Source organism: Saccopteryx leptura, chromosome 9, assembly GCF_036850995.1.
Source record: "Saccopteryx leptura isolate mSacLep1 chromosome 9, mSacLep1_pri_phased_curated, whole genome shotgun sequence".
Classification (NCBI taxonomy): domain Eukaryota; kingdom Metazoa; phylum Chordata; class Mammalia; order Chiroptera; family Emballonuridae; genus Saccopteryx; species Saccopteryx leptura.
The window spans coordinates 44,357,142-44,384,767 of NC_089511.1; the positions used below are offsets into that span (position 1 = coordinate 44,357,142).

A 27,626-nucleotide genomic window follows, 5' to 3' on the forward strand; every position below is an offset into this window, starting at 1 on the left:
ACAAGAAGTAGTTGCTTCACTTTGACTGTTCAGTGGTTGCTTTCATATGTGCCTTGACCAGCAAGCCCAGGATTCAGCATTCCAGGTTGGTGCTCTACCACAGGCCAGGCTAGATTCATATTCTCTCTCTCTCTCTCTCTCTCTCTCTCTCCCCCCCCTCCCTCTCTCTCCCTCTTCCCCCACCCTTTATTTTTTTTAGAGAGACAGATAGGCAGGCAGGGAGAGAGATGAGAAGCATCAACTCTTAGTTGCATCACTTTAGTTGTTCATTGATTGCTTCTCATATGTGCCTTGAGGGGGGGGAGGGGGCAGAGAGGGGGCCTCCAGCTGAGCCAGTGACCTTGGGCTTCAAGCCAGTGATCTTTGGGTTCAAGCCAGGGACCATGGGGTCACGTTGATGATCCCACACTCAAGTCAAAGACCCTGTGCTCAATCTGGTGAGCCTGTGCTCAAGCCAGTGACCTCAGGGTTTTGAACCTGGCTCCTCAACATCCCAGGTCTATGCTCTATTCACTGTGCGACCCCTGGGTCAGGCAGGCTAGGTTTTCTCTTAATGAAGAGATACTTCTGAATTTCCCTGGGACAAAAGTGATGTTTCTTCATACTCCCCAAGGAACCTGAAAATAGGTTACTTTTGAAACTTAAACTATGAAATCAGTGTGTGATAATTTGAAAGCAGCTGTGAGCAGCTAGCTAGCTGAGACAGAATGGCCTCCAGGCCCAAAAGCTTAGTAGGGAAGGGACCAGCATATCTGCAGAAGGAAGTTCCAGTTAGGAAGTCCCAGAGGCAGACCTGAGGGAGTGGATGTGCATAGGAACACTAAACTTTTCTTACTATGACTCCAAGCGACCTGCAACTTTCCAGCTTGCTTTCTGAGGTGGTATGCTGGAGAGAGTATACATCTAACCAACTTGACAGTTATTTTCTTAGTATATCCTCTTGTGTGCTCTGGTAGCAGGGTTCAGCATCCCTGTGTCTCAGTGCCAGCACTAAATGTGTGTTTCTGCATCTATAATGATGAGGGCCACATTCTAGGCAGTGCACATTCCTTATTTCACTGAGGAATCCACTCCTGGATAGGCCATTTTTGCTCCTCTTTACAAACCCTCAGGCTTCCATACCTGCACAGGGTGTGTATCTGGCACCCAAGGTTATGAAGAAGAGCCACCAAATTTCCATTCTTTATATTGTGGTTACTCTGTTGCACTGCTGCCTGGTGTTTTCTGCCTTAAGCTTTATTCGGCCTTCTCTCAGGTTTTAGGGTTTTTGTTTTGTTTTGTTTTCTAATGTATTGATTTGAGAGAGAGAAAGAGGAAGGGATGAGAGGGAGAGAGAGAAACATAAATTTATTGTTCCACTTATTTATGTATTCATTGGTTGCTTCTTATATGTGTCCTGACCAGGAATCGAACCCGTAACCTTGGCATATCAGGATGATAATCTGACCACAACTGAGCTACCTAGTCAGGGTCTCAGGTTTTTTTTGTTTTGTTTTGTTTTTAATTAATTAATTTATTTTTTACAGAGACAGAGAGTGAGTCAGAGAGAGGGATAGACAGAGACGGAGAGAGACGAGAAGCATCAATCATTAGTTCTTCATTGAGCGTTGCAACACCTCAGTTGTTCATTGATTGCCCTCCCATATGTGCCTTGACCGCGGGCCTTCAGCAGACTGAGTAACCCCCTGCTGGAGCCAGCGACCTTGGGTTCAAGCTGGTGGGCTTTTTGCTCAAACCAGATGAGCCCGCGCTCAAGCTGGCGACCTTGGGGCTTCGAACCTGGGTCCTCTGCATCCCAGCCTGATGCTCTATCCACTGCGCCACAGCCTGGTCAGGCTCAGGGTTTGTTTTAATTGACACGTAATTCACATACTATGTGATTCACCCATTTAAAGTGTACAGTTCTACCCTTGGGTCTTTGTCAAAAAGGCTGTACCTGAAACTGTTCAGAAAACAAGTCAAGGTGCTTTCCAAAGCATTCATTGGGCAGGTTATTGCTGCCCCTAGAAGTTGATTGCTCCCTGCCTTGATGATGATTTTTGTTTGGGGTAATAAGTGGATCTGGTGTGGATCCTCACTGTCTTGTCTTGATAGCAGTGTTGCCACTGACCTTTGACCAACCATATGGCTCATACACCAGAGAGCTCTCCTGTCTTCTTTTCCCTGGGCCATGTTGATTGGGTGTGTTTGTGACCTTTGACACATTGTTGAAAATACCTACTCCAGGTGCACACCCAGCTGGTTCTGGTTGATGTTATGGACAGAAGGTATCCCTATTTTTAATAAACTGCTCTATTAAACTATTATTTACATACCAAAGATCAGTCATCTTAAGTATACAATTAGTAAATTTTGGTATATTTACAGAGTTGTATAACAACCATCCTCACAATCCAATTTTGGAACATTTCCATCATCTCCAAAAGATCCTTGTGCCCATTTGCTGCGTCTCCCCCACCCCACCCCCAGCACTAGGAACCATTAGCCTACTTCCTGTCCTATTGATTTTCTATTTTCTGGATATGCTATATGATTCTATTCATATCACATCCAGATAAGGTACCTTTAACTGCTGATTTCATTGATGGTTGCTTTCAAGTTAATAATTTCTTACTTCAGGATATGCTTTTCCTCCTGTACTAGTTTAACCTGTGATTTATTGTGTGCAGAACTTCCGTGGTGTGTTTTGCGCAGCACCAGCCTTTTTTATCCGCATATTGATGTTTTATGGGACATTTGGTTTTATCCCCATCATTATGACATATTTTGGGAGACACAAGAGAAGCACAAATCCTCACTCTGTGCTTTCGAGAATCAGCCCCCAGTTGGTGTAGTAAATATAACAAACATGAAAACAACTAGAAAGAAGTAAATGACAACATAGAACCAAGTGTTGGGCCCTGGGTTGTTTATCAAGATGTTTATTGAGGTTGTGGAGGCCAGGGTGTAGGTAGAGGCAATGTGGACTCATGATTGAGTGGGAGGGGCGATACAGTGGTCACATGGCCTTTTAAAATTGCTTTCAGTCTTCCTTATTCCCTCTAGGAGAAAGTCTTATTTTGATATTCATGATACTTTTTTTTTTTTAAAGATTTTACAGACAGTGGTATGGACAAGAAGTAGTTGCTTCACTCTAGCTGTTCAGCTGTTCACTGATTATTTGTCATATGTGCCCTGACCAGGCAGGCCCAGGGTTTCGAACCAGTGACCTCAGGGTTCTAGGTCGGCACTCGATCCACTGTGCCACCACAGGCCAGGTGGTAATTCATATTTTTTGAGATTGAGAGAGAGAGAGAGAGAGAGAGGAACATCAAGCTGCTCCTGCATATGCCCTGACTAGAGAATCGAACCAGCAACCTCCGTGCTCTGTGACAATGCTCCAACCAACTGAGCTTTCCAGCCAGGGCTTAATTTTCATTGATTTCTAGAAAGACGGGAGGGAGAGAAAGGGAGACGGAGGGGAGGGGGAAGGAGGGTATTCCTTGGTTGCTTCATGTGTGTGCCCTGACTAGGGATTGAACCCAGAACCTTGTCGTTTGGGGACAACACTCCTAACTGACTGAGCTAACCAGCCAGAGCTGATACTGTTTTAAAAAGAGAGGGAGCAGAGTGAGAGGCCTTTAGCAAGTAGATATAGCTGCCTGGAATTTGACAACATTGTTTTGTTTCCCTTGTACTAGAGCTGGCCAGATTTGGGGGCCCCTTGCTGTGCTCAGATGGGAGCCATTGTAGTGCTGGAGCACAGGAGTGACCTGGGTTGCCTTTGTAGCTGGGGGTGGCAGTGGGGCAGCTGGAGTTAGGGAGTTCTTTCTGAGACTCTTATGGTAATTTAAGTATGAAGTGGTGGCTGGGCAGAGAGTGGGTAGGGAAGGTAATGAAGTTCCTCATTAGGGGCACTAAGAGTGCCATTGTGATTCCTTCCTGACTTCCCATCACCTGTGCTGGCCTTTCTGTGCTCAGGTCCCCTTGGCCCAGTGTGATGAGACACACATTATGGACTTTGAAGTCTGTTTTTTGCCTTTGAACAGCATATTTCTCTACTGGATATGTGTCTTTGATAATGGGGGTGACAGAATCAACATGGTCGGGTGGGTTTGTACCTTTGTTGTTAGATGTGCTTCTTTCCTGTAAAAGGTAAGAGTCATCAAGGAGGCCTGATGGCGACACTGTAGAGACAGTTCACGGAGGAACTGTGCTGGTACTGGGACTCTGGAAAACTACAGGCTCCTCCTGCAGGTCCAGCATGCTCTCTGTTGCCAGCATTGCCCTGCCAAGCTAACTGGTCTTTGCTTCTCTTTTAGACTTTTGCCAAGTTCCAAAGGTAGTGGGAAGATGCCGGGCCTCCTTCCATAGGTGGTGGTACAATGCCACTGGCAGATCCTGCCAGCAGTTTGTCTATGGAGGCTGTGGTGGGAACGACAACAATTACCTGACCAAGGAGGATTGTCTTGAGAAATGTGCTGATGTCACAGGTAAGACAGTGGTAGTTGAGGAAATGTTATTATTTGGAGTTTATTCATTAGTATGTGGGTGCCTTTTGCCCTTCACTAGTTCTTTATGGCTGAACCTGGGGGATGTTTTCAAAAACAGAAAAAACAGGCACAGTGTAAAGGTCGCCCACATAGTGGTTTTACAACGGTTCCCTCCATTCTCTTCCCAGAAAGGGAGAGTAGGCCTCAGGAGCTGGGGGCAGAGGGCAGACTGCATCTTCTCCATGGCTTCCTTTCTCCCACTACTTAGTGCGAGTCCCACACCAGACCCAGCAGAGGAGGAAGTTGCTTCCCCTTGATCGGAGCCCCCTGGTCCACTCAGAAAGGCTGCCCCACTTGCTCCCTGAGCATTTGGGTTATTTTTACCTCTGGGACAAAGGGCTTGAGGAGCTCACCCAGGCCAGCCAAGTTCTGAGTCAAGTTAAAACTAGAACATACTGCTTGACCAGGTGGTGGCACAGTGGATAGAGCATCAGATTGGGACACAGAACCAGGTTCAAAACCTCTAGGTCGCAGCTTGAGCGTGGACTCATCCGGCTTGAGCCCAAAGGTTGCTAGCTTGAAGCCCAAGGTCATTGGCTTGAGTCCAAGGTCGCTGGCTTGAGCAAGGGGTCACTCACTCTGCTATAGCCCCCTGGTCAAGGCATGTATGAGAAAGCAATCAATGAACAACTAAGGAGCCACAACGAAGAATTGTTGCTCCTCATCTCTCTCCCTTCCTGTCTGTTCCTGCCTGTCCCTATCTGTCCCTTTGTCTCTCTCTGTCTGTCACACACACACATACAAAAAGTAGAACATACTTCTTAGATTCCATCCTTTTCCCAGTCTTTACCTGCAAAGGATTCTGTGGAATCAAGATAACATTGACCCTGTGACTGTTGGTGGTGCAATGGATAGAGCATCAACCCATAATGCTGACATCTTCCTAGGGCGCTGGCTTGATCAAGGGGTCACTGGCTTGGCTGGAGCGCCCCCCCCCCTCAAGGCACGTACAAGAAGCAATCAATGCATAACTCAAATGAAGCAACTACGAGTTGATGCTTTGTTCTCTCTCTCTCTCTCTCTCTCTCATAAAAAGAAAACTGATAGTAATAATAACAATGACCCTGAAAGCCCCACAACAACCTGCATTGGCTCTGAACTGCTATGAGGGACCTCTTGGTGGCAAGCAGGCCCTCTGAGGCCCGATTCCTTTCAAGTGTTCCAGAGACTCAAAGATTTGGCCACCCAAACTGTCAAACATTTTCACTGGCAACTCCCTAACATTGTTACATGACTTCTTGTATCCTTTGACAGCTTGGCATCGATGTTAGGACTCTGGATTTTGATTCTATATCAGGATGTGCTGTTGCCTTTACTGCTCCCTGCACACCACCAGCCTGTGAGCCCATGTCCTGCATCCTTTTTTATTTTATTTTTTATGTCCTGCATCCTTGTGGGGTTCTTATGTCTCCTCACTTAAAAGCTGTAATCTCGCTTGGCTTTGCACTCCGCATTCAAAAATTGGATAAGCTTATTAAAGTTACATGTAAATAGGGTGGAAAAAGAGTGGCTTTGGCTGTGATTTGAGGTTTGAAACAGTGCTGGGCACATGAACCTACCAGTAACTGAGCACCTTGAGGAACATTTTATTGATCTTTGTGAGCCCAGTGCCCAGCAGGCGCTCAGCAAGTGTTTGGAGAGCTGGGGTGGCATACAGGCGAGCTCCTCACCTTTCAGGGAGCAACTAGCAACCTTACCAGATGATGACTAAGGAAAATAGCATTTATTGTAATTTTCCATCATCAGCTAGAATCAGTATGGGGGAAGCAATTAAGAGGAATTATTTTTGCTACCTTTTCTGTCTTATCCTACTAAAGAGTTGACTAGAGGACATGCACCCACCCACTCTGGTTAGTCCTTATTTTCTTAGGTAGAGAGTTGTTTTTAAGAATGCAAGCAGTAGCCTGACCAGGCAGTGGTAGAGTGGATAGAGCGTTGGACTGGGATGAGGAGGACCCAGGTTTGAGACCCCGAGGTTGCCAGCTTGAGCGTGGGCTCATCTGGTTTGAGCAAAGCTCACCAGCTTGAGCCCAAGATCGCTGGCTCGAGCAAGGGGTCACTCAGTCTGCTGAAGGCCCATAGTCAAGGCACATATGAGAGAGCAATCAATGAACAACTAAGGTGTCACAATGAAAAACTAATGATTGATGCTTCTCATCTCTCTCCCTTCCTGTCTGTCCCTATCTGTCCCTCTCTCTGACTCTCTCTGTCTCTGTCACCAAAAAAATAAAAAAAAAAGAATGCAAGCAATAGACGCTAGGCATTAAGACAGGAGTTCACTATAAGGGGCCAGGGGTGGTTGTGTTTTCCTCGAAGAAGGCAGACAGCTGTCTTTTTTTTTTTTCTTTTTTTCTTTTTTTTTCTGAAGCTGGAAACGGGGAGAGACAGTCAGACAGACTCCCGCGTGCGCCGGACCGGGATCCACCCGGCACACCCACCAGGGGGCGATGCTCTGCCCCTCCGGGGCTTCGCTCTTCCGCGACCAGAGCCACTCTGGCGCCTGGGGCAGAGGCCAAGGAGCCATCCCCAGCGCCCGGGCCATCCTGGCTCCAATGGAGCCTTGGCTGCGGGAGGGGAAGAGAGAGACAGAGAGGAAGGAGGGGGAGGGGGTGGAGAAGCAAATGGGCACCTCCCCTATGTGCCCTGGCTGGGAATCGAACCCGGGTCCCCCGCACGCCAGGCCGACGCTCTACCGCTGAGCCAACCGGCCAGGGCCACAGCTGTCTTTGGTTCAGAGTTTGGCCTCAGTCTTGAGAGCCCAGAAAGCTCTTTCTTGGCCCCCAAGCAGGGCTCTACCGCACATCTCTTGAGACTTCTCTCAAGTCTGTATGAGAGCTAGAACTGCCAGAGCAGCTCGTCACTGGAGCCTGTTGCCAGCATATTCTCTTCCAGGCAGGCATGCTCTGTGGGGAGACACATGATAGTGAGAATGCCTGCTTATTAATTTACAATGAGAAAGAGAACCACTCAGGACCAGACACTCAGGTCCCCGTGCCTGCACCCATAGTCCATGTGGGCAATCCTCTTGGCCAAATTCCCAGAAGATTGCTTGAGGAGAGAGGCAAAACGAGGGGAGCTGGTTTGTGACATGAATGTTTAGTGGCATCTGGTCAGGCCAGCCCTGTGCCTCTCCAGCACTGTTGTTACCAGTAGGGAGGCGGGGACCAGGGTCTCTCTCTCCTGGATCCTTCCAGTGCTCCCTTTTTTGTGCTGCTTTAAGTGGCTAGCCTCTCCACTTTGCCCCCTTAACTGTGTGTGTGTGAGAGAGAAAACATACACAGTACAAAATTTACCATTGTAACCATTTGTAAGTGTACAGTGCAGTGGCATTAAGTACATTCACATTGCCTGACCAGGCAGTGGCGCAGTGGATAGAGCATTGGAGTTGGATGTGGAGGACCCAGGTTCGAGACCCCGAGGTTGCCAGCTTGAGCATGGGCTCATCTGGTTTGAGCAAAAGCTCACCAGCTTGGACCCAAGGTCGCTGGCTCGAGCAAGGGGTTACTCGGTCTGCTGTAGCCCCACAGTCAAGGCACATATGAGAAAGCAATCAATGAACAACTAAGGTGTCACAACGAAAAACTAATGATTGATGCTTCTCATCTCTCTCCGTTCCTCTCTGTCCTTGTCTATCCCTCTCTGATTCTCTCTCTGTCTCAAAAAAAAAAAAAAGTACATTCACATTGCTGTACACCCCCTTAACTCTTTAGATGTATTAATACAGTTAACAGGTTATTTGGCCCTGGAAGCCATATTGGCTTTTTACATTCATTTAATGTCTTTGCTCAAATTCAAGTGAGTTGATTTTAGACTTTAACCTACAAGGACAATCTTGGTTCCTTATTCCCAAGTTCTGGCAGACTCATACTCCAGCATTCGTGTTGAAAGGCCCACGTAAAGGAGAAATGGGAGTCGCTGTGAGAGGCACATGGGGCCACAGCTGCTCAGGGATGTCCCTTGTTGTATTTCACTGGCGGTCTTGGAGGAATTTGCACTTTCTCACTGTGGTTTATTTGTCGCCTTGTAGAGAACACCATTGATGGCCTGGCTACTAGCAAGAGTGGAGCAGATTCCGCTATTCCGAGTGGTAGGTTCTTCAAAAGACCCAGGATGGAATGAGGGCTGCCCAGCTGGGTAATTGTTGAAAGGACATTTGTAATTTGGGACTTATACAAGGGCTTCCACCTCCTTGTTCCGTGTACTCAGCCCTGGCAAACGGGGGCTCTGCCTGGGCTGCCAGCTTCTGGCTCCTTGCCGTTATCCTTAATGGAAGGAGGGCAAGGGATTCTGCAGTGCTTCTCCTGGGGGTTGGGATTGTGGTTGCTACCCATGTGGCTCAGGCCCTGTCCCTTTTTCTGGGCTGCCTCTGATGTCTCAGTGCCCGCTCCACTTCTCCTTGCCTGTTCTGTCTCCTCTGTTCCATGTGGTCCTTGCTGTTTCCCTCCCTGTGCTAAGAGTCCTGTCCTCTGCCACCCTGCCTCCATTCCCACTGCAATCCTTGATCTTGAGCATTGTGTTAGCTTGCTTTGTAGTGCTGACAGCAGCTGCCCCATTCCTCTCTATGCTTAAAGGACTCTGCATCGGGAGCCTGGGGTGAGTGGTACAGACGCACTAGCAAGTCCAGCCCAGCTTTCCCAAAGGCCAGCCCCCAGCCAGTGGGCCCTGCTGGGCAGACCTGCTGTGAAGGGAGGGAACCTGCCCCCATCCATTGGAGTATGGCTCCCAGTAGGCTAGTAGCCACAAACCAGTTCTCTGGTCCTCTACCGATGACACCAGCACTCATATGAGAGTGAGCTTTAATTCTGTGACTTGCAGAATGCTAAAAGTTAGGCTAGAGGTCACTTGCCAGTTTTGCTAGGCCAGGAATCTTGTGACCATCCTAGCCATTGTTTTGCTTGGGCTCGCTGTTTATTCCTGAGCTGGCCTCTCCAAAGTCATCCAGAGCCCTGGGGCCCTGGCCTAATAATTCTGGTTTCAGTCCTGTTTCAGAAGAAAATTTCCCCAGGAGAATAAGGGAGGTACCTTTTTGCTGTTTAGAGTGAACAAAACCGGCTTCTTCATCACCCCCAAAATTGTGGCTAGGATTAGTTTCCATAGTCAGTGCAGGAGTGGCAGGTGGGCCTCCTCGTCCAGCATTCACTCGATGTACACTGTAGAGCCCATTAGAACTGGAGGGGCGGAGCAAAGCTGCCCACAGAGGGAGCTTCACACAGTCCCTCAGTGGGTCCTTTTAGACTCAGCCCAGCCAGACCACATGTCCTTTGTCTGTCCCAGCCTCCCTGACGTGGGTGTTTGTGTTTTAGTTCCCAGAAGGCAGCATTTTGATGATCCCTCCACCGATATTTTCAACTATGAAGGTATATCTTTTTTAAAATTTATTTTTTATTTTAGATGATAGTTATAACATTTTAAAATAACATATATAGGCAAAACATATTTTCTTAGTTGGGATTGAGACACAGGTGGAAATTGTAGTGTGGGTTCCTGACCTTTCCCAGGCAGCACGCACGGGGAGGCCCCAGTGCGGCGGGCTGTGGGGAGCTGTGCTCCAAAGAAGGCGGTGTGGTACACAGGTCCCGCCTCGCCAGCTGTGTGCTGTGGGCAGGTGACTGTAGCCCTGCCTGAGTCCCTGGATACAAAATGAAGGGCCTAGGGCAGATCTCTTAGAGACGGAGTTAATACGTGGAAAGTGCCTAAGACAGTACCTGGTATTGAGGAATCTCCGTAATAACAACAGTCTGTCTGTAGAGAGAAAGACACTAGAAATGTGGAGGAGGGTGGCAAATGGGTCCGACTGGCCCTGTCTGTAATTGACAGTTTCTGTAACAGAGACAGCTCTCCCTTGGCTGGCAGCTGGGTGGCTGCCTGGGAACAGTCCAGCTCTGTCACTTCCCTTGGGCCCTGCTCACTCTTCCTCTCGGCTCTCCCACTCCCAGAATACTGCACCGCCAAGGCGGTCACCGGGCCTTGCCGCGCGTCCTTCCCCCGCTGGTACTTTGATGCTGAGAAGAACTCCTGTGATAACTTTATCTATGGCGGCTGCTGGGGCAATAAAAACAACTATCTCTCCAAGGAGGCATGCATGAGCCAGTGCTTCGGTGAGTCTGCCTGATCACTGGATCCAAGAAGCAGCTGTGGGTGGGCAGCCTTCCCAAGCCTGTCCACGTCCCTAAAGCAAGGCTTTGGAAAGGCTGTCCTCTGGCCCCCATCCTTCTCTGGCCCCCTAGGGCGGAACAGCTGGGCTTTGGCCCTGGCTGTTGGCCAGACATGTCACCAAGGTGACAAGGTCCTAAACACCTCAGAGGAGCTGGAAGAGGAAGTACCTCAGAAAGAGCCCACAGTGAAGGCCCAGGACTGAGGGGGACCTTCAGGGGGTGGGCAGCTGGGGGGGGGAGAGGACTGAGCTGACCTCAGGGCTGTGTGTTCTCTTCCAGGCAAGCAGTTGTACCCCGCCCTGCCTCGCAGCACTAAAGGTAACTGGCCACTTGCCCTCCTCCACCTGCCTGCCGGAGGAAGCTCAGCTGCAGGCTCATGTTTTCTTGGACACCTCATTTTTCACCATAAACATTTTTTGGCAGAAAGTCATGTTTCTGCACAGGAATGTCCAGGCAGCTTGGAACGTGTGGTAGATGTTTGTCCTAGCACAGAGTGTACATCGCGGGGGCTGGGGGGGACCGGAGGGGACGAGTCCTACTGTTAGGCCTGCAGGGATCTGCTGCGTGCAGGCCCGAGGCTGACTCTGGGTTTGGAGGGAACTTGGCTCCATGGGCTGTAGAGTTGGTCGCGGGTAGCAGGAAGGAAGTTGGAGACCTTGCTGTGTGCAAGGCACAGCTAGCAGTGTGGTCTGACAGGAAGGCTGGGCCTCTCGCTTTTGTTTCTGATTCTGAGCCATGAAGGATAGTGTTTGCAGTGTTCCTGCCACACTGGTTTGGCCTCATTCCACCTGTTTCCCTGGTAAGGAGCCCTGACCTAGCCTGCTGCCTGCTCTATTTTAGAGAAGTGGTGCAGCTGGAACTGGTTTGCCAGGCCTGGGCTGAGAGCAGCCATGTCTGGAGTGTTGGTGGGTAGAAATGGAGAGGGACTCACCACTGTCGTATTCTGTGGCCAAGTGGGGAAAGGACCAGGTAGCTGCCACAGGAGCCCCATTCCTTAGGTGGAGCCACACCTGAAAAGAAAGCATAACTGACCAGTGGGGTGACCACTGTTCCATTTATCAAGACTGTTAGGAGCACGAGGGTCTCCTCCCAGCACTGCTCCAAAACACACTCTCGCCTCCACCCTTACCTCATTCCCCAGGCAGCCACTCGGCATCCCGCAGGCCCACCTCTCTCGCCGATGGAGGGAGGATGTGTGATACCAACCCTTGGGGTTTTATGTTTCCACACAAATCAGGTTTAGGTGTGTGTGCTTTTTGCATCCTAGTGTACAAGGGCTTGGGACTTCTGTACAACTTGCCCCCTGAGCGTTTGAGGGAAATAGTGAAGTGAGGTTATTTGTTCAAAAAGAAGGAATACAAGTACTCGCTGTTTGTGTGTACATAGCATGGTGACTCCTTTTTCAGGAACCAGCTTCTTAGGACTATAGGGAATCTTCCTTGATAACTGCCCAGGTGGGTGGTATCAGTTCTCCAGACCCTCCCAGGTTGGATGGGGGGATGTTGGGTAAAAGGGCTGCTGGTCCTTAACCTGAACCCCTATGGCACCAGTGTCCTTCCTAAGCCCTGTGCTGCCCCACTCTGCTCACCTTCCACTTCCCACCAATTCTGAGCCTCTCTCACCTCCAGTGGTGGTCCTGGCTGGGCTGTTCGTGATGGTCCTGATCCTCTTGCTGGGAGCCTTCGTGGTCTGCCTGATCAGGGTGGTGCGGAGGAACCAGGAGCGGGCCCTGTGCACTGTCTGGAGCTCTGGGGACGATAAGGAGCATCTGGTGAAGAACACGTATGTGCTGTGAATGCCCTGTCACCAAGACGCTACCTTTCTTCAGGATTCAGGACCCCCGTGGATGAAGAGAACCTGGGCAAGGGGAGTGGGGACAGCTGTAGAATGCCTGTGTGCTTTTTCAAATAGAGTAATTGATTTGTATTTTTGCAATCATTAGGGCTTTTGTTCTGTGTGTTACTTCAGAAGTTAAGATGGTTGCTTCCTGGTCCTGTCCCATCCTGTCCTGTGTCACCTCCCCAGCAGGTTCGCTTTGGGAACCCCTCAGAGGTCGTCTCTGGCTCACATTTGGATAGTGTGACCCCAGACCAGACATTTCCTCTTTGACTTCTTTACTCCAGGTTTAGTTTTCTTGGTTTATGTTGAAACCTTTTGCCTCCTTTCCCATCACAAAAGTGATGTTTTAATAGTTTCCTTTGTTTGATTTGTGGGTTTTTTTAAGTAAACAAACAAAAGGGTTTTTTATTATTAGAATTCTGAAAGGAAGAGAGTAAAATGTACAAGTTCAATAAAACGGTCTTCCCTTTTAAAATAATTTCAACATGTGCTTTCTTTGTTTATGGACTGCTAATTTAAACTACCAAAATTATCTCAGGACACTACATGAGATCTCCCTTTTGGAAATAAACTCCTTAAAAATAAGACCATCTGGCCCTGGTCAGTTGGCTCAGGGGTGGAGCATCGGCCTGGCGTGCGGGGGGACCGGGGTTCGATTCCCGGCCAGGGCACATAGGAGAGGTGCCCATTTGCTTCTCCACCTCCCCCCTCCTTCCTCTCTGTCTCTCTCTTCCCCTCCCGCAGCCAAGGCTCCATTGGAGCAGAGATGGCCCGGGCGCTGGGGATGGCTCCTTGGCCTCTGCCCCAGGCGCTAGAGTGGCTCTGGTCGTGGCACGGCGACGGCCCGGAGGGGCAGAGCATCGCCCCCTGGTGGGCGTGCCGGGTGGATCCCGGTCGGGCGCATGCGGGCGTCTGTCTGACTGTCTCTCCCCGTTTTCAGCTTCGGAAAAATACAAAAAATAAATAAATAAATAATGACCTACAGACTGTAACCCCCACCTTGAAACACTACTTTGAGGGCACAGGAAAGCTGGAATAAAGATGCGTCCTGTTCGGGAAAGACTGAGACCTCCAGTAGTTCTGACCAAAATCACTTGGGCCTCGTGATTTTCATCTTTTCCTGCAGTTCTCCAGCCTCCTCAGTTCTCCCACGTGCCTCCGCATGGCATTGGGGACAGCATACCACCCTGCTGAAGTCAGCCTCTGCACTCAGTCCCAATTCTGCTGCCCCTTTTTTCTCCTCCATCTTCTAACCATGCCCTAAACACAGCAGTATCCAGGCAAACACAGTGTTAGGTAAAAATTTCCAGGGCTGAGAGACCCAAGAAAAAGGCTGATAACTCCATCATTGCATCAAGAGTTTTTTAAGCAAATTTAAGGCCTGTCTTGGGCAACAAGAGGTCCTGGAGAACCAGGTGCTAAACAACAGGGCAAGATGGATAGGGGTAGTGGGCAGTGACTTGTCCCAGGTAATGTCTTCTCATGCTTACCTGGGGCAAGCAATGGCCTGCCAGGAACCCGCTGGGGGGGGGGGGGGGGCACAGGGGAGGTGTTACTCAGACAGCCTCTAAGGTAGGGGTCTCAAACTCAACTCAGCATGTGGGCCGCAGAGCAAGATCACAGCCGTTCCGCGGGCCACACTAGGTCTACAAAAGGCAACTGTTACGCAACACTTTTCTCACTGCAGTTGAAAACAAAAAAAAATCAGTACAACAAGCACAATTGTACATGCAGTTTACTCAGTGTCACAAAACGACCAGAAACTGTAGTTCGCATCACAACTGCTGTTAACTAAGCTAATATCTAGCTAGGATGCTAGAGAAATGAAAAATACAAGTAGGCCCCTAGGCTTACTTAATTTTATCCAAAATATTTTGAACTTCGTGGATTAGTCTGCGGGCCGCACAAAATTGTTCGGCAGGCCGCATGCGGCCCGTGAGTTTGAGACCCCTGCTCTAAGGGAAGCAGTCTCTGTTCTAGCTGGATAAAACAGTCACATCATGGAAGAGTCTCATCTCTCCACCTGCCTTGGTGACTCAGGAAGCTGGGCCCTGCCGGAAGTGGGCAGAGGTGCCCGGCCAGCCTGTGGGCCCTGTGCAGCCTGACAATTACAGACAGTTCCAGATTGTGCTTTGTTCTCTCCTTGGAACAAAAGACAATGAACTCCTTCCTAGAAATCCTTCAGGCAATAAAGCACACATTCTATACATTGGGAGAAAGACTTGTATCTCATTAGGGCTTAGAAATCTATTCCAGCCTGACCTGTGGTGGTGCAGTAGATAAAGCATCGAACTGGGACACTGAGGTTGCTGGTTCGAAACCCTGGGCCTGCCTGCTTAAGGCATATATGGGAATTGATGCTTCCTGCTCTTCTCTCTCTTTCCCTCCCTCCCCCCCTCCCTCCCTCCCTCTCCTCTCTATAATGAATAAATAAAATCTTTTTAAAAAAAATCTATTCCAGCCAGACCAGGTGGTGGCGCAGTGGATAGAGCGTCGGACTGGGACATGGAGGATCCAGGTTTGAGACCCCAAGGTCACCAGCTTGAGCCCAAGGTCGCTGGCTCGAGGAAGGGGTCATTTGGTTTGTTGTAGGCCCCCCCCCCCCCCGCCCCCGTCAAGGCACATATGAGAAATCAATGAACAACTAAGGAACCGCAACGAAGAATTGATGTTTCTCATCTCTCTCCCTTCCTGTCTGTCTGTCCCTATCTGTCCCTTTCTCTGACTGTCTCTCCCACAAAAAAAAAAAAAAATCTATTCCAGAAGCAAGTTGGCAAATACCTCCTCTGCTCCTTTCCGGCTCTTGTGTCCATGGTAGGTGTTCCCTGACAACCTTTCAGTCGCTGCGATTGACTCACAGTTGGTGAACAGTGAAGCCTGCAGTATCCCACACACATTGGGACCCCAGAGCTGGAAAGCTTGTGGACCAGGGAAAGGGCCTAGGCCAGGGGTCGGGAACCTATGGCTCGCAAGCCAGATGTGGCTCTTTGGATGGCTGCATCTGGCTCACAGACAAATCTTTAAAAAAATAACGTTAAAAATATAAAACATTCTCATGTATTACAATCCATTCATTTTTTACCGCTCATGTTCATTGTTGTGGGTGGCTGGAGCCAATCACAGCTGTCCAGCGGCACAACACCAAATTTTTATTGGATAATGCTTAACGTACACGGGTTGTATGGCTCTCACAGAATTACATTTTAAAATATGTGGTGTTCATGGCTCTCTCAGCCAAAAAGTTTCCCAAGCCCTGGCCTAGGCATTGGGAAGAGACTTCCTACCACTCCAGGTGTGCAACAGCACGTAGGTCACTGGACTCCATTGAACCTTCAGTTTCCTTACCTGTAAGATGGGTGGAAGTGAGGGTTATGTGAGATCAAATGGCAAGTTGCCTATGGGACGTGCTCAGCGTGGGAACCTCCTTCAGGGGGCTGTTTTCCGTCTCTGCCCACATACCTGTTGCCTTTTCCTCAACAGTTGGCTCTCCCCTGTACCCACCCTGCCACCGTGAGCAACCCTTAACTGGACTTACATCTCCCTTCATCTTTAGGAACCTCAAAACTCACCGATGCCTCTGGCGTAGCAAAAGGCCTTTCTCGACCTGCAACAAGCATTGGCACCTTCACATCTTAGTCATGTGAAGGGGAAAAGTTGTGTGGTGGGATTTTTGTTTTGTTTTGAGAGAGAAAGAGGGAAAAACACAGGCAGAGAGAGAGACAAGAAGCATCAACTCCTAGTTGCAGCACTTTAGTTGTTCATTGATTGCTTTCCCATATATGCCTTGTCTTGGGGGCTACAGCAGAGCGAGTGACCCCTTGCTCAAGCCAGTGACCTTTGGGCTCAAGCCAGCAACCATGGGGTTGTGCCTATGATCCCACACTCAAGTCAGCAGCCCCACGCTCAAGCTGTTGAGCCTGTGCTCAAGCCGGTGCCCTCAGGGTTTTGAACCTGGGTCCTCAGCATCCCAGGCTGTTGCTCTATCCACTGTGCAACTGCCTGGTCAGATGTGTATTTGGGTTATTAAATAAACCGTTGGGAATCACTTTAATAATATACTGCAGTAGAAAGATCAAGTGAATTTTCTTAACACCAAGACCAGTTGAGCTTTTGAAGGTTTTTTATATGTTTACCTTTAGTTTCTGATGCAGTTCTTACTCTGACTCCTCCACAGTGTGTCCCATTTTTATCCTGGTGAGGGATGTCCAGGCCCACTGCTCCCATAGAGTCACTGCCAGTGGTGCCAGCCTGTGCCTTTTCAGGTGTGGTGCTGCTATGTCTGGCTGGTCAGCCACTTTCTGCCATACCACTGGCCCCTGAGACAACTAGGCCATAATTTTGACTTTCTGGACAGACCATTTAGAGGCTGACAGTGGTGCTCTTTTTCTTGCAAAGGCTGCCCAACAATAGGCCAGTAACTAAATTATTCAGTGGCCTTTGTCTGGCATGATTAAGAAGTAGAGTGGGGCCCTGGCCAATTAGCTTAGTGTTTAGAGCATTGGCCTGGCCTATTGGAGGTTCTGGGTTTGATTCCTGGTCAGGGCACACAGGAGTAGTGACCATCTGCTTTCCCTCCCTCTCCCCCTTCTTTCCCTCTTCCCCTTTGTTGCTTTGAGCATTGGCCCTGGGTGCTGAGGACATTTTGTTGGTCTGAGAATCAGCCTCAGGTGCTAAAAATAGCTTGGTTGATTTGCACATCAGCCCCAGTCAGGGGTTGCCAGGTGGATCCCAGTCTTGGTGCATCTCCCAGACCATGATCTTGTCTCACTATCTCCCCTCACTTAAGGAAAAAAAAAAAAAAAAAGAAGTGGAATGGATACAGGAACAGATTGATGTTTCTGTTCCCTTCTCCCTTCCTCTCTCTCTAAAATCAGTAAACATTAAAAAAAGAAGTGGGATGGACTTTAAAAAAAATCAACTCCCCCCAAAAATTTAAGTTTAAAAAATCAACTCACAAATATCTGTCCTCACTTCCTCCTGGTTCATATACTTTAGGAAGGCAGTTTGGTCACTGAATGTGGCTTTTCCCAGAAAGGGTTTATCTCTAGGCTGTCTCCTGGGTAATGATCAGGTCATCATTCCTGGGTATGGTGTACCTTCTCCCTAACATCAAGTTCCAGCCCACTTGATCCCTGTGTCTTCCAGGGGCAGACTGATCAGAAGGGGGCCTTGGATTTAAGTTAATTCTGGATAAGCCCCTTAGATTCTTTCTGGGACTGACTGGTCCTATGTCATGAAATCAATGACTACTTGGTGGTTGAGTACCCTTCTGGCCCACATTGTTGCTGTAAATATATAAAAATGCTTGTTCCACTCAAATCTGACCCAAACAGGCCCTGGCCGGTTTGCTCAGTGGTAGAGCGTTGGCCTGGCGTGCAGAAGTCCCGGGTTCGATTCCCGGCCAGGGCACACAGGAGAGGCGCCCATCTGCTTCTCCACCCCTCCCCCTCTCCTTCCTCTCTGTCTCTCTCTTCCCCTCCTGCAGCTGAGGCTCCATTGGAGCAAAGATGGCCCGGGCGCTGGGGATGGCTCCTTGGCTTCTGCCCCAGGCGCTAGAGTGGCTCTGGTTGCGACAGAGCGATACCCCGGATGGGCAGAGCATCGCCCCTTGGTGGGCGTGCCGGATGGATCCCGGTCAGGCACATGCGGGAGTCTGACTGCCTCCCCGTTTCCAGCTTCAGAAAAAAAGAAAAAAAAAAATCTGACCCAAACAAAAGCTCTGGCTGTGAGTAGGTGTTGATGGAGGAAGTGAAGCTATACCTACTGAGATGGGACACAGACTGATTTTAAGTCCTTGAAAGGAGTTAACCACTGGGGCCCGGGACCTAGGGAGGGAGGCCTCAGACCCCAGGAGGTGGGGGGAAGGGAAAGGAGTGCAGTCCCTGTTCTCTCTCCTCTACATCCAACACTGCGTCCTGGCCAACCGCCTGCTCCGCCTGAACCCGGCAGCAGCTACAGCTGGCAATGTGACAGGTAGACCAATTCTGCTGTGTCTGATCCCATCAGTATCAGCTTCTGAATGTGGAGCCCACCCCTAGATGTTTATAAACGCATGGACCTGCACAACCTTATCCTAATCTGGCTGATAACAAAATCACTCTGCTGCCCAGGCAGCCCTGGGTTATACCATGTATGGCAATGGAGGCTGTAACTACTCAGTGGCACTACCCATGTGGCTTAACCAAACTGGGGCAGCATTCCAAGTCAAGCATAAATCCTGAACAGGAATGTCCTGTGCCCCAGCAGTTCATGTGTTTGTGTGTGGGAAAGAATGAGTCATAATGTCTGTCCATGGGCGCACAAGAGCTGCTCCCAGGCCTTGTGATTATCGAAGATCAGCAAGTCACCCTGACCTCCCTGACCACCTAATGGATGACTGATAGCCTTAGATGACTATATCCTGACTCTGGAATAAACCCTGATCATTCACGCCTGGATGGCAGGCTGGCCTCAGAGCAACAAGACCAACCCGCTGGGGCTTAGTAGAGTCTTGTTCATCATAGCCTTATGAGTCAAAGTAAACAAATATGGTCCCAGCCTCTGTTAGATTAATCAGTGGCACACCCTGGCTGATTTCTCAGTTGGTTAGAGTAATGTCCAAAGTGCAGAGGTTGCCAGTTCAATCCCTGGTTGTTGGGTTTGGGTTCAGGGATCCTTTATATTCAGAGCCCCTTTAAAACTCAATCTCCCCCACCCAACTTCCCACTGCAGTGGTCGGCAAACTGCTGCTCTTCGGCCCATTGAGTGTGGCTCTTCCACAAAATACCACATGCGGGCGCTACCTAGATAAGGAAAGTACCTACCTATATAGTTTAAGTTTAAAAAATTTGGCTCTCGCCTGACCTATGGTGGCGCAGTGGATAAAGCATCGACCTGGAATGCTGAGGTCGCCGGTTCAAAACCCTGGGATTACCTGGTCAAGGCACATATGGGAGTTGATGCTTCCTGCTCCTCTCCTCTTTCTTCTCTCTCTCTCTCTCTCTCTCTCTCTCTCTCTCTCTCTCTCTCTCTCTCTCTCCTCCTCCTCCTCCTCCTTCTCTCCTCTCTAAAAATGAATAAATAAAGTCTTTAAAAAAAAATTGGCTCTCAAGAAATTGTTGTACTGTTGATATTTGGCTCTGTTGACTAATGAGTTTGCCGACCACTGCTAGGGCAACTGCTTTATTAAGCATCTCCCTCAATTTAAGCAACTTCCTCAACTTCCTCCTCAATTTAAGCAACTCCCCCCACCCTGGGAGGTTCTGAGAAATGCCCTTGGGACAAGGCCATCATGAGGAACCCGGGGGGTTGGGAAAGGGAGACAGTCTGTATCAAAGGCAACAAACCAACCTATGTTAATCTGAGCGTGTCCAGGTGTACCCAACCCCATGCCAGCAAATGCCTGCAGCAACCCTATACCTACTGCTCCTTCCTGCAGCTCAGGGCCGAGACCCTTTGCTGTCTCAGTCCGCCAGCACCCAGGCATTATAAAAATAAATTTCCCTTTTGGAACATTGTAGCCTTGTGTGTTTTCAGTTCAGCCCACAGTTTCTGCCTTTCACGCTGGTCAGTTCCCAGACAGGAACAGCTTGATGTTCCCGTCTCTCTCCCTCTCTTGCTAAAATCAATAAATAAAATTTTTTTAAAAAGATTAATCAGTGGCTGACTGAAAGGCATACTTGTGTGAAAATTAATCAGAAACCAGGAGGGGTGGATTATCGGTAGAAACAGTACTCCATGGGAGGGGGGGGGGGCGTCTCATGCTGCTACAGGTCTTGCTGGGTGTGCCAAGAATGCATGATCCTGATAGTGGTTTGCCTGGGCCATTTCTCAGGGTTGGGTTTGCAGCAAGCACCTTGAAGGATGAGGAAATGATTCCCCTTCAACAAAGAGCACACTTGCATACTGCCTGCTGTAATGTGGCAGGTCCCCCAAGCTCAGGGTCCCACTCTTGTAATGCAGTCCACCGCATGTGCAGGGCCCATTTGGACTCTGCTTTGTCTCCATGGGCAACGGAAACCAACACAGATGCTGATGCTTATGTCGCTGGCTGCGAGTAATAAAGCCGTTTGTTTCTAACCCAGGAGTCTCAAGGTCTTGTCAGCATTTGGAAACTGCTACAGGCTAACTTACTAGCTGATAAACAGAGTAAAATAAAACCCCAGACATATCAGCTGGGTGGAGGCCAGCTCGGCTGTTGGCCCCTTAGCAACTCCCAAAGGATGGCTGTCAGGATTTTCTGATTAGTAATTAGCATTCCAGAATGCCCAGGGTCAGCGCAGCACTTACATCTGTGGGAAAGGAAACCGAGGCCCTCCATATTGCATGATGCAGGTCTTCCATCCTAGGATGTGGTTAAATTCTAACGAAAACAGTCCACTACAGGGATTATGGTGTTTATAGAACCAGAGCACTCTGTTCATGTAAACTTCAGGAAAGAGACCAAATCAGGCCTTGAAGCAGTTGCTTTTCCAATGAGCCGTGTCAGTCCTCAGACATGTAGAAGTGTGGGACCCTCATGGAGGACTCTCCCTACGCTACTAAAGTTAGTGTCCAGGAATCTCTTCTAAATTGTAGTGATGTAAGTAAAAGCATCACAGCTGGAGTGACTATCTGAAAAATGTGTGCTGGTGAAAAGAAGCTGATCTAGTAGTGAGTGATATCAGTATAGCAGACCAGCTGGGAACACAAGTCCCCTTCCCCTACAAAGCAAAAGGCCTTGCTTCTACCCTTAGGTAGATTTTTTTTTATTTTGACCTTTTAAAGGCAGAAATAATGAGGAAACAAGCAGGGGAGGGCAGTGCCATTAGGAGCAGGCAGGAACTGGGGAGGACAGACAGTCCCTGCCACCGTCAGCCATGAGAACTGAATGTCAGGGAACTAATATTTTCCAAAGAACAAGAATGGACATGCTCTTGTCCTGGGACCTTGCACCTATGCTTTTCTTTCTTTTTTTTTTTTTTATTTATTTATTCATTTTAGAGAGGAGAGGGAGAGACAGAGAGAGAGAGAGAGAGAGAGAGAGAGAGAGAGAGAGAAGGGGGGAGGAGCTGGAAGCATCAACTCCCATATGTGCTTTGACCAGGCAAGCCCAGCACCTATGTTTTTCCTTCCAGCATTTGTGTGCACCTTCGCAGCGTTAATCTGGCTTCCATTTGTACACCTGGGTCAGGTAGAGCAGGGCAATAAGGGATACTCACTGCCACCAACAGACAGTGGTGAGACAGGCTCCCGAGCCCATTTTCCTCTTCTCCCTTTCAGGAATAAAAACCCCCAGGTTTTAGTGGGTGTGTGCCTCCCCAGCTAGGAACCGTATTTCCCAGTCTCCCCTGCAGTGACCATGTGTCTAAATCCTGCCTCCAGGTAGGATTCTTAAAAGTAAGTGCTGTGCTCTCCACTGGCTCTTCCCTTCCTGAGGAACCAATGGTGGGCGCCAGCCTGTCCAAGGACAACATCCTGGAGGGATGGGGGACAACCTGGGCAACCAACCAGATGGAAGGAGCCCAGGACCTGCACTCACCTACTTTGGACTCCCACCAGCTTAGGCTTTCATGGAAGAGAGAAATGAAGCTACTTTGTTCATTCAGCCTCTGTCTTAAGAGTCTTTGCAAAACCTGCCACATCTTAACTATAATACAGGAGTGATTAGAAGGGTGTCTGGGTGGCCCTGGCCGGTTGGCTCAGCGGTAGAGCGTCGGCCTGGCGTGCGGGGGACCAGAGTTCGATTCCTGGCCAGGGCACATAGGAGAGGCACCCATTTGCTTCTCCACCCCTCCCCCTCTCATTCCTCTCTGTCTCTCTCTTCCCCTCCCGCAGCCAAGGCTCCATTGGAGCAAAGATGGCCCGGGCGCTGGGGATGGCTCCTTGGCTTCTGCCCCAGGCGCTAGAGTGGCTCTGGTCGCAATAGAGCGATGCCCCGGAGGGGCAGAGCATCGCCGCCTGGTGGGCAGAGCATCACCCCTGGTGGGCGTGCCGGGTGGATCCCGGTGGGGCGCATGCGGGAGTCTGTCTGACTGTCTCTCCCTGTTTCCAGCTTCAGAAAAATAAAAAAAAAAAAAAAAAAAAAAGTGAAAAAAAAAGAAGGGTGTCTGGAGGACCAGGCTGTGGCCTCTCCAGACCTATTCAACCTTCTTTTTCTTTTCTTTTCTTTTCTTTTCTTTTTTTTTTGTGCAAGAGAGAGAGACACACAAGAGACAGACAAGAAGGAAGAGAGATGAGAAGCATCAACTCATAGTTGTGGCACCTTAGTTGTTCATTGATTGCTTTCTCATATGTCCCTTGATCGGGGGGGCTCCAGCCGAGCCAATGACCCCTTGCTCAAGCCAGCAACCTTGGGCTCAAGCCAGCGACCATGGGGTCATGTCTGTGATCCCACACTCAAGCCAGGACCCCATGCTCAAGCTGGTGAGCCCTCACTCAAGCTGGATGAACCCATGCTCAAGCTGGAGGCCTCAGGGTTTCAAACCTGGGTCCTCAGCATCCCAGGTCTATGCTCTATCCACTGCACCACTGCCTGGTCAGATTCTCCCCACAATTTTAGCACAGTAGTAGAGGGCTTCTTCATCTTTGGTCTGGAAGATTGCTCACACTGTTACTCCACAACCTTCTAGCCCAGTGTCCTTGGGCATGGATTTGTGCCTTTTGAGGCTCAAATGCCTCATCTATAATATGAAGATTCTATTGCCGATTTTATGAGGAATCATGATACTATAAAAATAAAACCTGACATTTATTGAGCACCTATTTACCTTGTACCAGGCAGGCTCTGTGCAAGACTATCTACCTTAGAAAGTAAGTTGTCTACTTTACAGAGGAGGAAACCTAGGCCCAGAGTGGTTGACTTATGTGTCCACAGAGCAGGAAGAGCAAGTGTTCACCTGTAAGCAGACTGACCTCTGGAACCCAAACTTGTAGCCATTCTATGCTTGCTCTAACCTGCCTTTGCACAGTGCTTGCATCAGATAACCTCACTCATTCACCACATGATAGCAAGCACCAACTCAGAGTCTGCTGTTCCGGGTGCTGGGCAAAGCAGACCAGGTCCCCATACTAATTGAATTTATGATCTGCCAGGAGAGATAGCCATTTTCTCTGATATCCTGCATCCAGTTGTGGAAAAACCACAATTACAGGTATTTCACCTCTTCTCATTTAAAGAATAAAGATCTTTGCCTGACCAGGCAGTAGCACAGTGGATCGAGTGTCAGACTGGGATACAGAGGACCCAGGTTTGAAACCCCAAGGTCGCTGGCTTGAGGATGGGCTCATCCAGCTTGAGCAAGGCTCACCAGCTTGAGCATGGGGTAGCTGGTTTGAGTGTGGGATCGTAGACATGACCCCATGATTGCTGGCTTGAGCCCAAAGGTTGCTGCCTTGAAGCCCAAGGTCGCTGGCTTGAGCAAGGGGTCATTGGCTCGGCTGGAGGAACCCCCCCCCCCCAATCAAGGCACATATGAGAAAGCAATCAATGAACAACTAAGGTGTCACAATGAAAAACTAATGATTGATGCTTCTTATCTCTCTCCCTTCCTGTCTGTCCCTGTCTCTGTTCATTTATAAGACAGTGCTTCCCATTCCTCCCCATTTTTCTTTTCCTCCATTCTCACTTCTAGTTTGATCTCCTTGCAGTACTTCAAATACACAAGCACGTTCCTGCCTCAGGACTTTTGCATTTGACATTTCCTCTGCCTAGAACACTCTTCCTTCATATGCTTGCATGGCTTGTCTTCTCATCTTTGGATATTTATTTATTTATTGAGAGAGAGAGGGACAGACAGGAAAGGAGAAAGATGAGAAGCATCAATTCTTCATTGTAGCACCTTAGTTGTTCACTGATTGCTTTCTCCTATGTGCCTTGACCGGGGGGTGCCGCTCCAGCCGAGCCAGTGATCTTGGGCTCAAGCCAGCGACTTTGGGCTTCAAGCCAGTGCTATCTTTGGGCTCAAGCCAGTGACCTTGGGCTTCAAGCCAGTGCTACCTTTGGACTCAAGCCAGTGACCATGGGGTCTTGTCTATAATCCCACACTCAAGCCAACAACCCCGCGCTCAAGCCGGATGAGCCTGAACTTGGGCACCATATTACTTTTTTTTTTCCATATTACTTTTTTAAAAGTAGTTTTTATTGGGATATAAATTACATAAAACTCACCCCTTTCAAATGTACAATTCACTGATCTTTAATAACTTTTTTTTAGATTTTGATTTTATAGAGAGGATAGAGAGAAACAGCAATTGGGGGTTAGAGAGGAGAGCAGGAAGTATCGACTCAGTTGCTTCCCATATGTGCCTTTACTGGGCAAGCCCAGAGTTTAGAACCAGCGACTTCAGCATTCCAGGTTGATGCTTTACACACTGTGTCACCACAGGTCAGGTAATCTTTAATAGAAACTTTACCAAGTGGTGCAAATGCCTCCACAAATCAGTTTTAGAACATTTCTCCTCCACACCCCAATATCCCTCCTGTCCATGTACAGTTAATCCCCACTCAGCTCCCAGCAACCACTAACCCACTCTCTAATTGCCTTCTGTGAGCACGTCACATGAACGCTGTCGCACAGCAGGCAATCTCTTGTTCCTGGCTCCTCTCACCTAGCGTGAGTCTAAGGTCCACTCTGACGTAGCATGTGTCAGTTTATCCTTTTTGTTGTATCGATATATCACACTTTACCTAGCCATTCACCAATGGACATTTTAGTTTCCAGGGTTGTTTTGATTTTTTTTATATATATACATTCTACCTTGTATCCCTATAGAATGTCAATTCTAGGAGGCTGGAAATTCTGTTCACCTCTGTACCCCCAGCACTTCAACTGTGCTGGACACATAGTAGGTACCCGATAAATATATGTTGCTAGAATGAATGAGAATAAATATAACTTCAGAGAATGGTAAGCAAGGGCTCTGCTGGCCACCAAGCAGGGCAGAGGTGCTAGACTGACAGGGCCGTGTGGAACCAGCAGTCAGGGCAGGCTTCTCTAAGGAATGGGCTCTGGAGCAGAGACCTGAGTGCACAAGGCTGATGACTACACGGTCATCTCATCCCCAGGCCCCGGACACCTGCCGCTGCCTGCTCACTGCTGTGGGTAGGTACAGGCTGCCCAGCTGCTGGTGGCTGGGCTGGAGGGAGACTCACAAGGACACAGACTGACAGTGAAGGGAGCGGATGGCTCAGCCGCAGCTCCTCCCTCAGCCTGGCCTGGGCCCAGCTCAGTAGGGGAGGGAGGACTGCCTTCCACTGGCTGCCCCTTTTCTGAGCACCTTCCAGGGTGAGATGGAGGGGCCATGCACAACCTCAGCCGAGCCACACTGCCAGGGTGTGAATCTCAGCTCCAGTCTGTTCACTTGCCCCTCAGTTTTCTTATATCTAAAATAAGGATAGTAACTGTATGCCCCCATGTATAAGATGCACCTTAATTTGGGGGCCCGAAATTTGGAGGAAAGAAAGAATTACATAAAGTTACTGAACTCAAGTTTTATTCATCATAAAATTTATACAACTCATCACTGTCAAAACTCCCATCCATTAGCTTGTCCTCATCTGTGTCTGATGACAAATCAGTCTTCAACAATGAGTGCAAAAAAACAGGAAATGCAAGTAAAAAAAATCTACAACCACTGTATAAGACACATCCAGTTTTTAGATCCCAAATTTTTCAAAAAAAGGTGCAACTTATAAATGGGGGAATATGGTACCTTTTATCTTTAAAAGCCAAAACATTGTTTCATGAGCCGTTTCAGGCACAGGTCTAGGAAACTAATCCCTCCGATTCTTTCCTTGAAGAATCACATGGTACCTATCATTTACAGATGAGAAAATGGAGGCCCAGGGAGGTGAAGCAACCTTCCCCAGATCACCCCCCTGTTAAGTAGCACGGCTGGGCTTCAGATTCAGCAGGCTGGTTCCAAGCTCACGCTCCTCACTCTTTTAGACTGGTTTTCATCAGGCACACACATCTGTGAAGCCCTGGGAACACTGCCTGGCACACAGTAAGCACAGGGAGTGATAGCTTTCTCCTGGCACACAACGGGGAGCCACCTTCCCTCTTGTTACTTCAAAAAGCAGCCATCTGACCCTTTCTGGGGAGCTGATGACAATTCTAGCCCCTCCATAGAAATCTGCAACTGCCCACCCAACCACCAACCCCATCTTTGTAGCTCCACCTCACTCGCCAAGACTGGAGCGGGGGCAGGTTTTTCTTTTGTCCTGCAAACTGTCCACCCGCCCCTTGGCCACAGAGGGAGAGGGAAAGTTGGGCGGTGCTGGGGAGGGGCCGAGTCAGAGCTGAGGACTCTGAACAAAGGTCCGGTGGGAAACCTCAGCATTCCGTGAGCGGGCAGGTCCTGCTCCTCCCCTCCACCCTCACTCCCCCCGACACACCTCTCGCCACGTAAAGTTCGACCCATGGCAGGTGTGCTCTTGGGAGCAGACATCTTGAAGTTCAGGGGACATTCGCTGTGCCAATCTATCCTCCTCCTCTCCTCTCGGCAGCCCTGGAGTGCAGCTCCGAGCAGCCAGGTGAGCGACCCCAAGTGCAGTGTATGTCAGAAGCAGCGGCCGCTAACCCTCAGGTAAATTACCTCCCAATCAGCACACCCTGCCAGGGGTGGGACAGGCAGGGAGGGGTTAGGAGGAAGTGTGGTAGAGTGGCATGCTTTTGACCCCCAGAGCCTGATGGGCCTCAAGCTTAGGCTCTCACCTAGGAGGGCCCGTGGCCTGACTGGTACACTTCCAGTTAGCACGGCCTCAGCCCCGGCAGCTCCAGCAACTCGGACATGGAGGCAGAAGTAAACGGTCTGCCCCTCTCAACTGGGTGCCCTGGTGTGCCAGGCCAGGGCAGAGGCCAGCCTGGAACCTGGGCAACCCCGTCACCAAGGAATCCTCCCCTCTCCCACCCCCAGGGCCCGCAGCCCCACTCTGCAGGCTCAGACACACGGCGGCAGGTCAAGCTCAAGCTGAAAAAGAGGAAGGCTTCCCACTGAGCGGCATAGGCTTGGCTCATTACACCTCTCGGCCTCCTAATGGCTTCCTGGTTACAGGTAGCGGTGACCAACCCCCACCCGTTCCCCAGCCTGGCCTGCCCCCTGCCGGGCAGTCGCGCAGCCACCAAGGAGAGGCCACCCG

At 49.5% G+C, this 27,626-nt stretch overlaps 1 protein-coding gene across 1 annotated transcript in view; it reads left to right on the forward strand.

The window, feature by feature from the left end:
• Nucleotides 1-13,004, forward strand: part of SPINT2 (serine peptidase inhibitor, Kunitz type 2) — a 29,988-nt gene extending 16,984 nt beyond the window's left edge. Inside the window, exons 2-7 of the mRNA XM_066348711.1 lie at nt 4,302-4,472; nt 8,560-8,619; nt 9,836-9,889; nt 10,469-10,630; nt 10,967-11,005; nt 12,316-13,004. Of these exons, the coding sequence (XP_066204808.1) occupies nt 4,302-4,472; nt 8,560-8,619; nt 9,836-9,889; nt 10,469-10,630; nt 10,967-11,005; nt 12,316-12,482 (653 nt within the window). The 3' untranslated portion in view covers nt 12,483-13,004. The remainder of the gene's footprint in view (nt 1-4,301; nt 4,473-8,559; nt 8,620-9,835; nt 9,890-10,468; nt 10,631-10,966; nt 11,006-12,315) is intronic.
• The last annotated feature ends 14,622 nt before the right edge of the window (nt 13,005-27,626 follow it).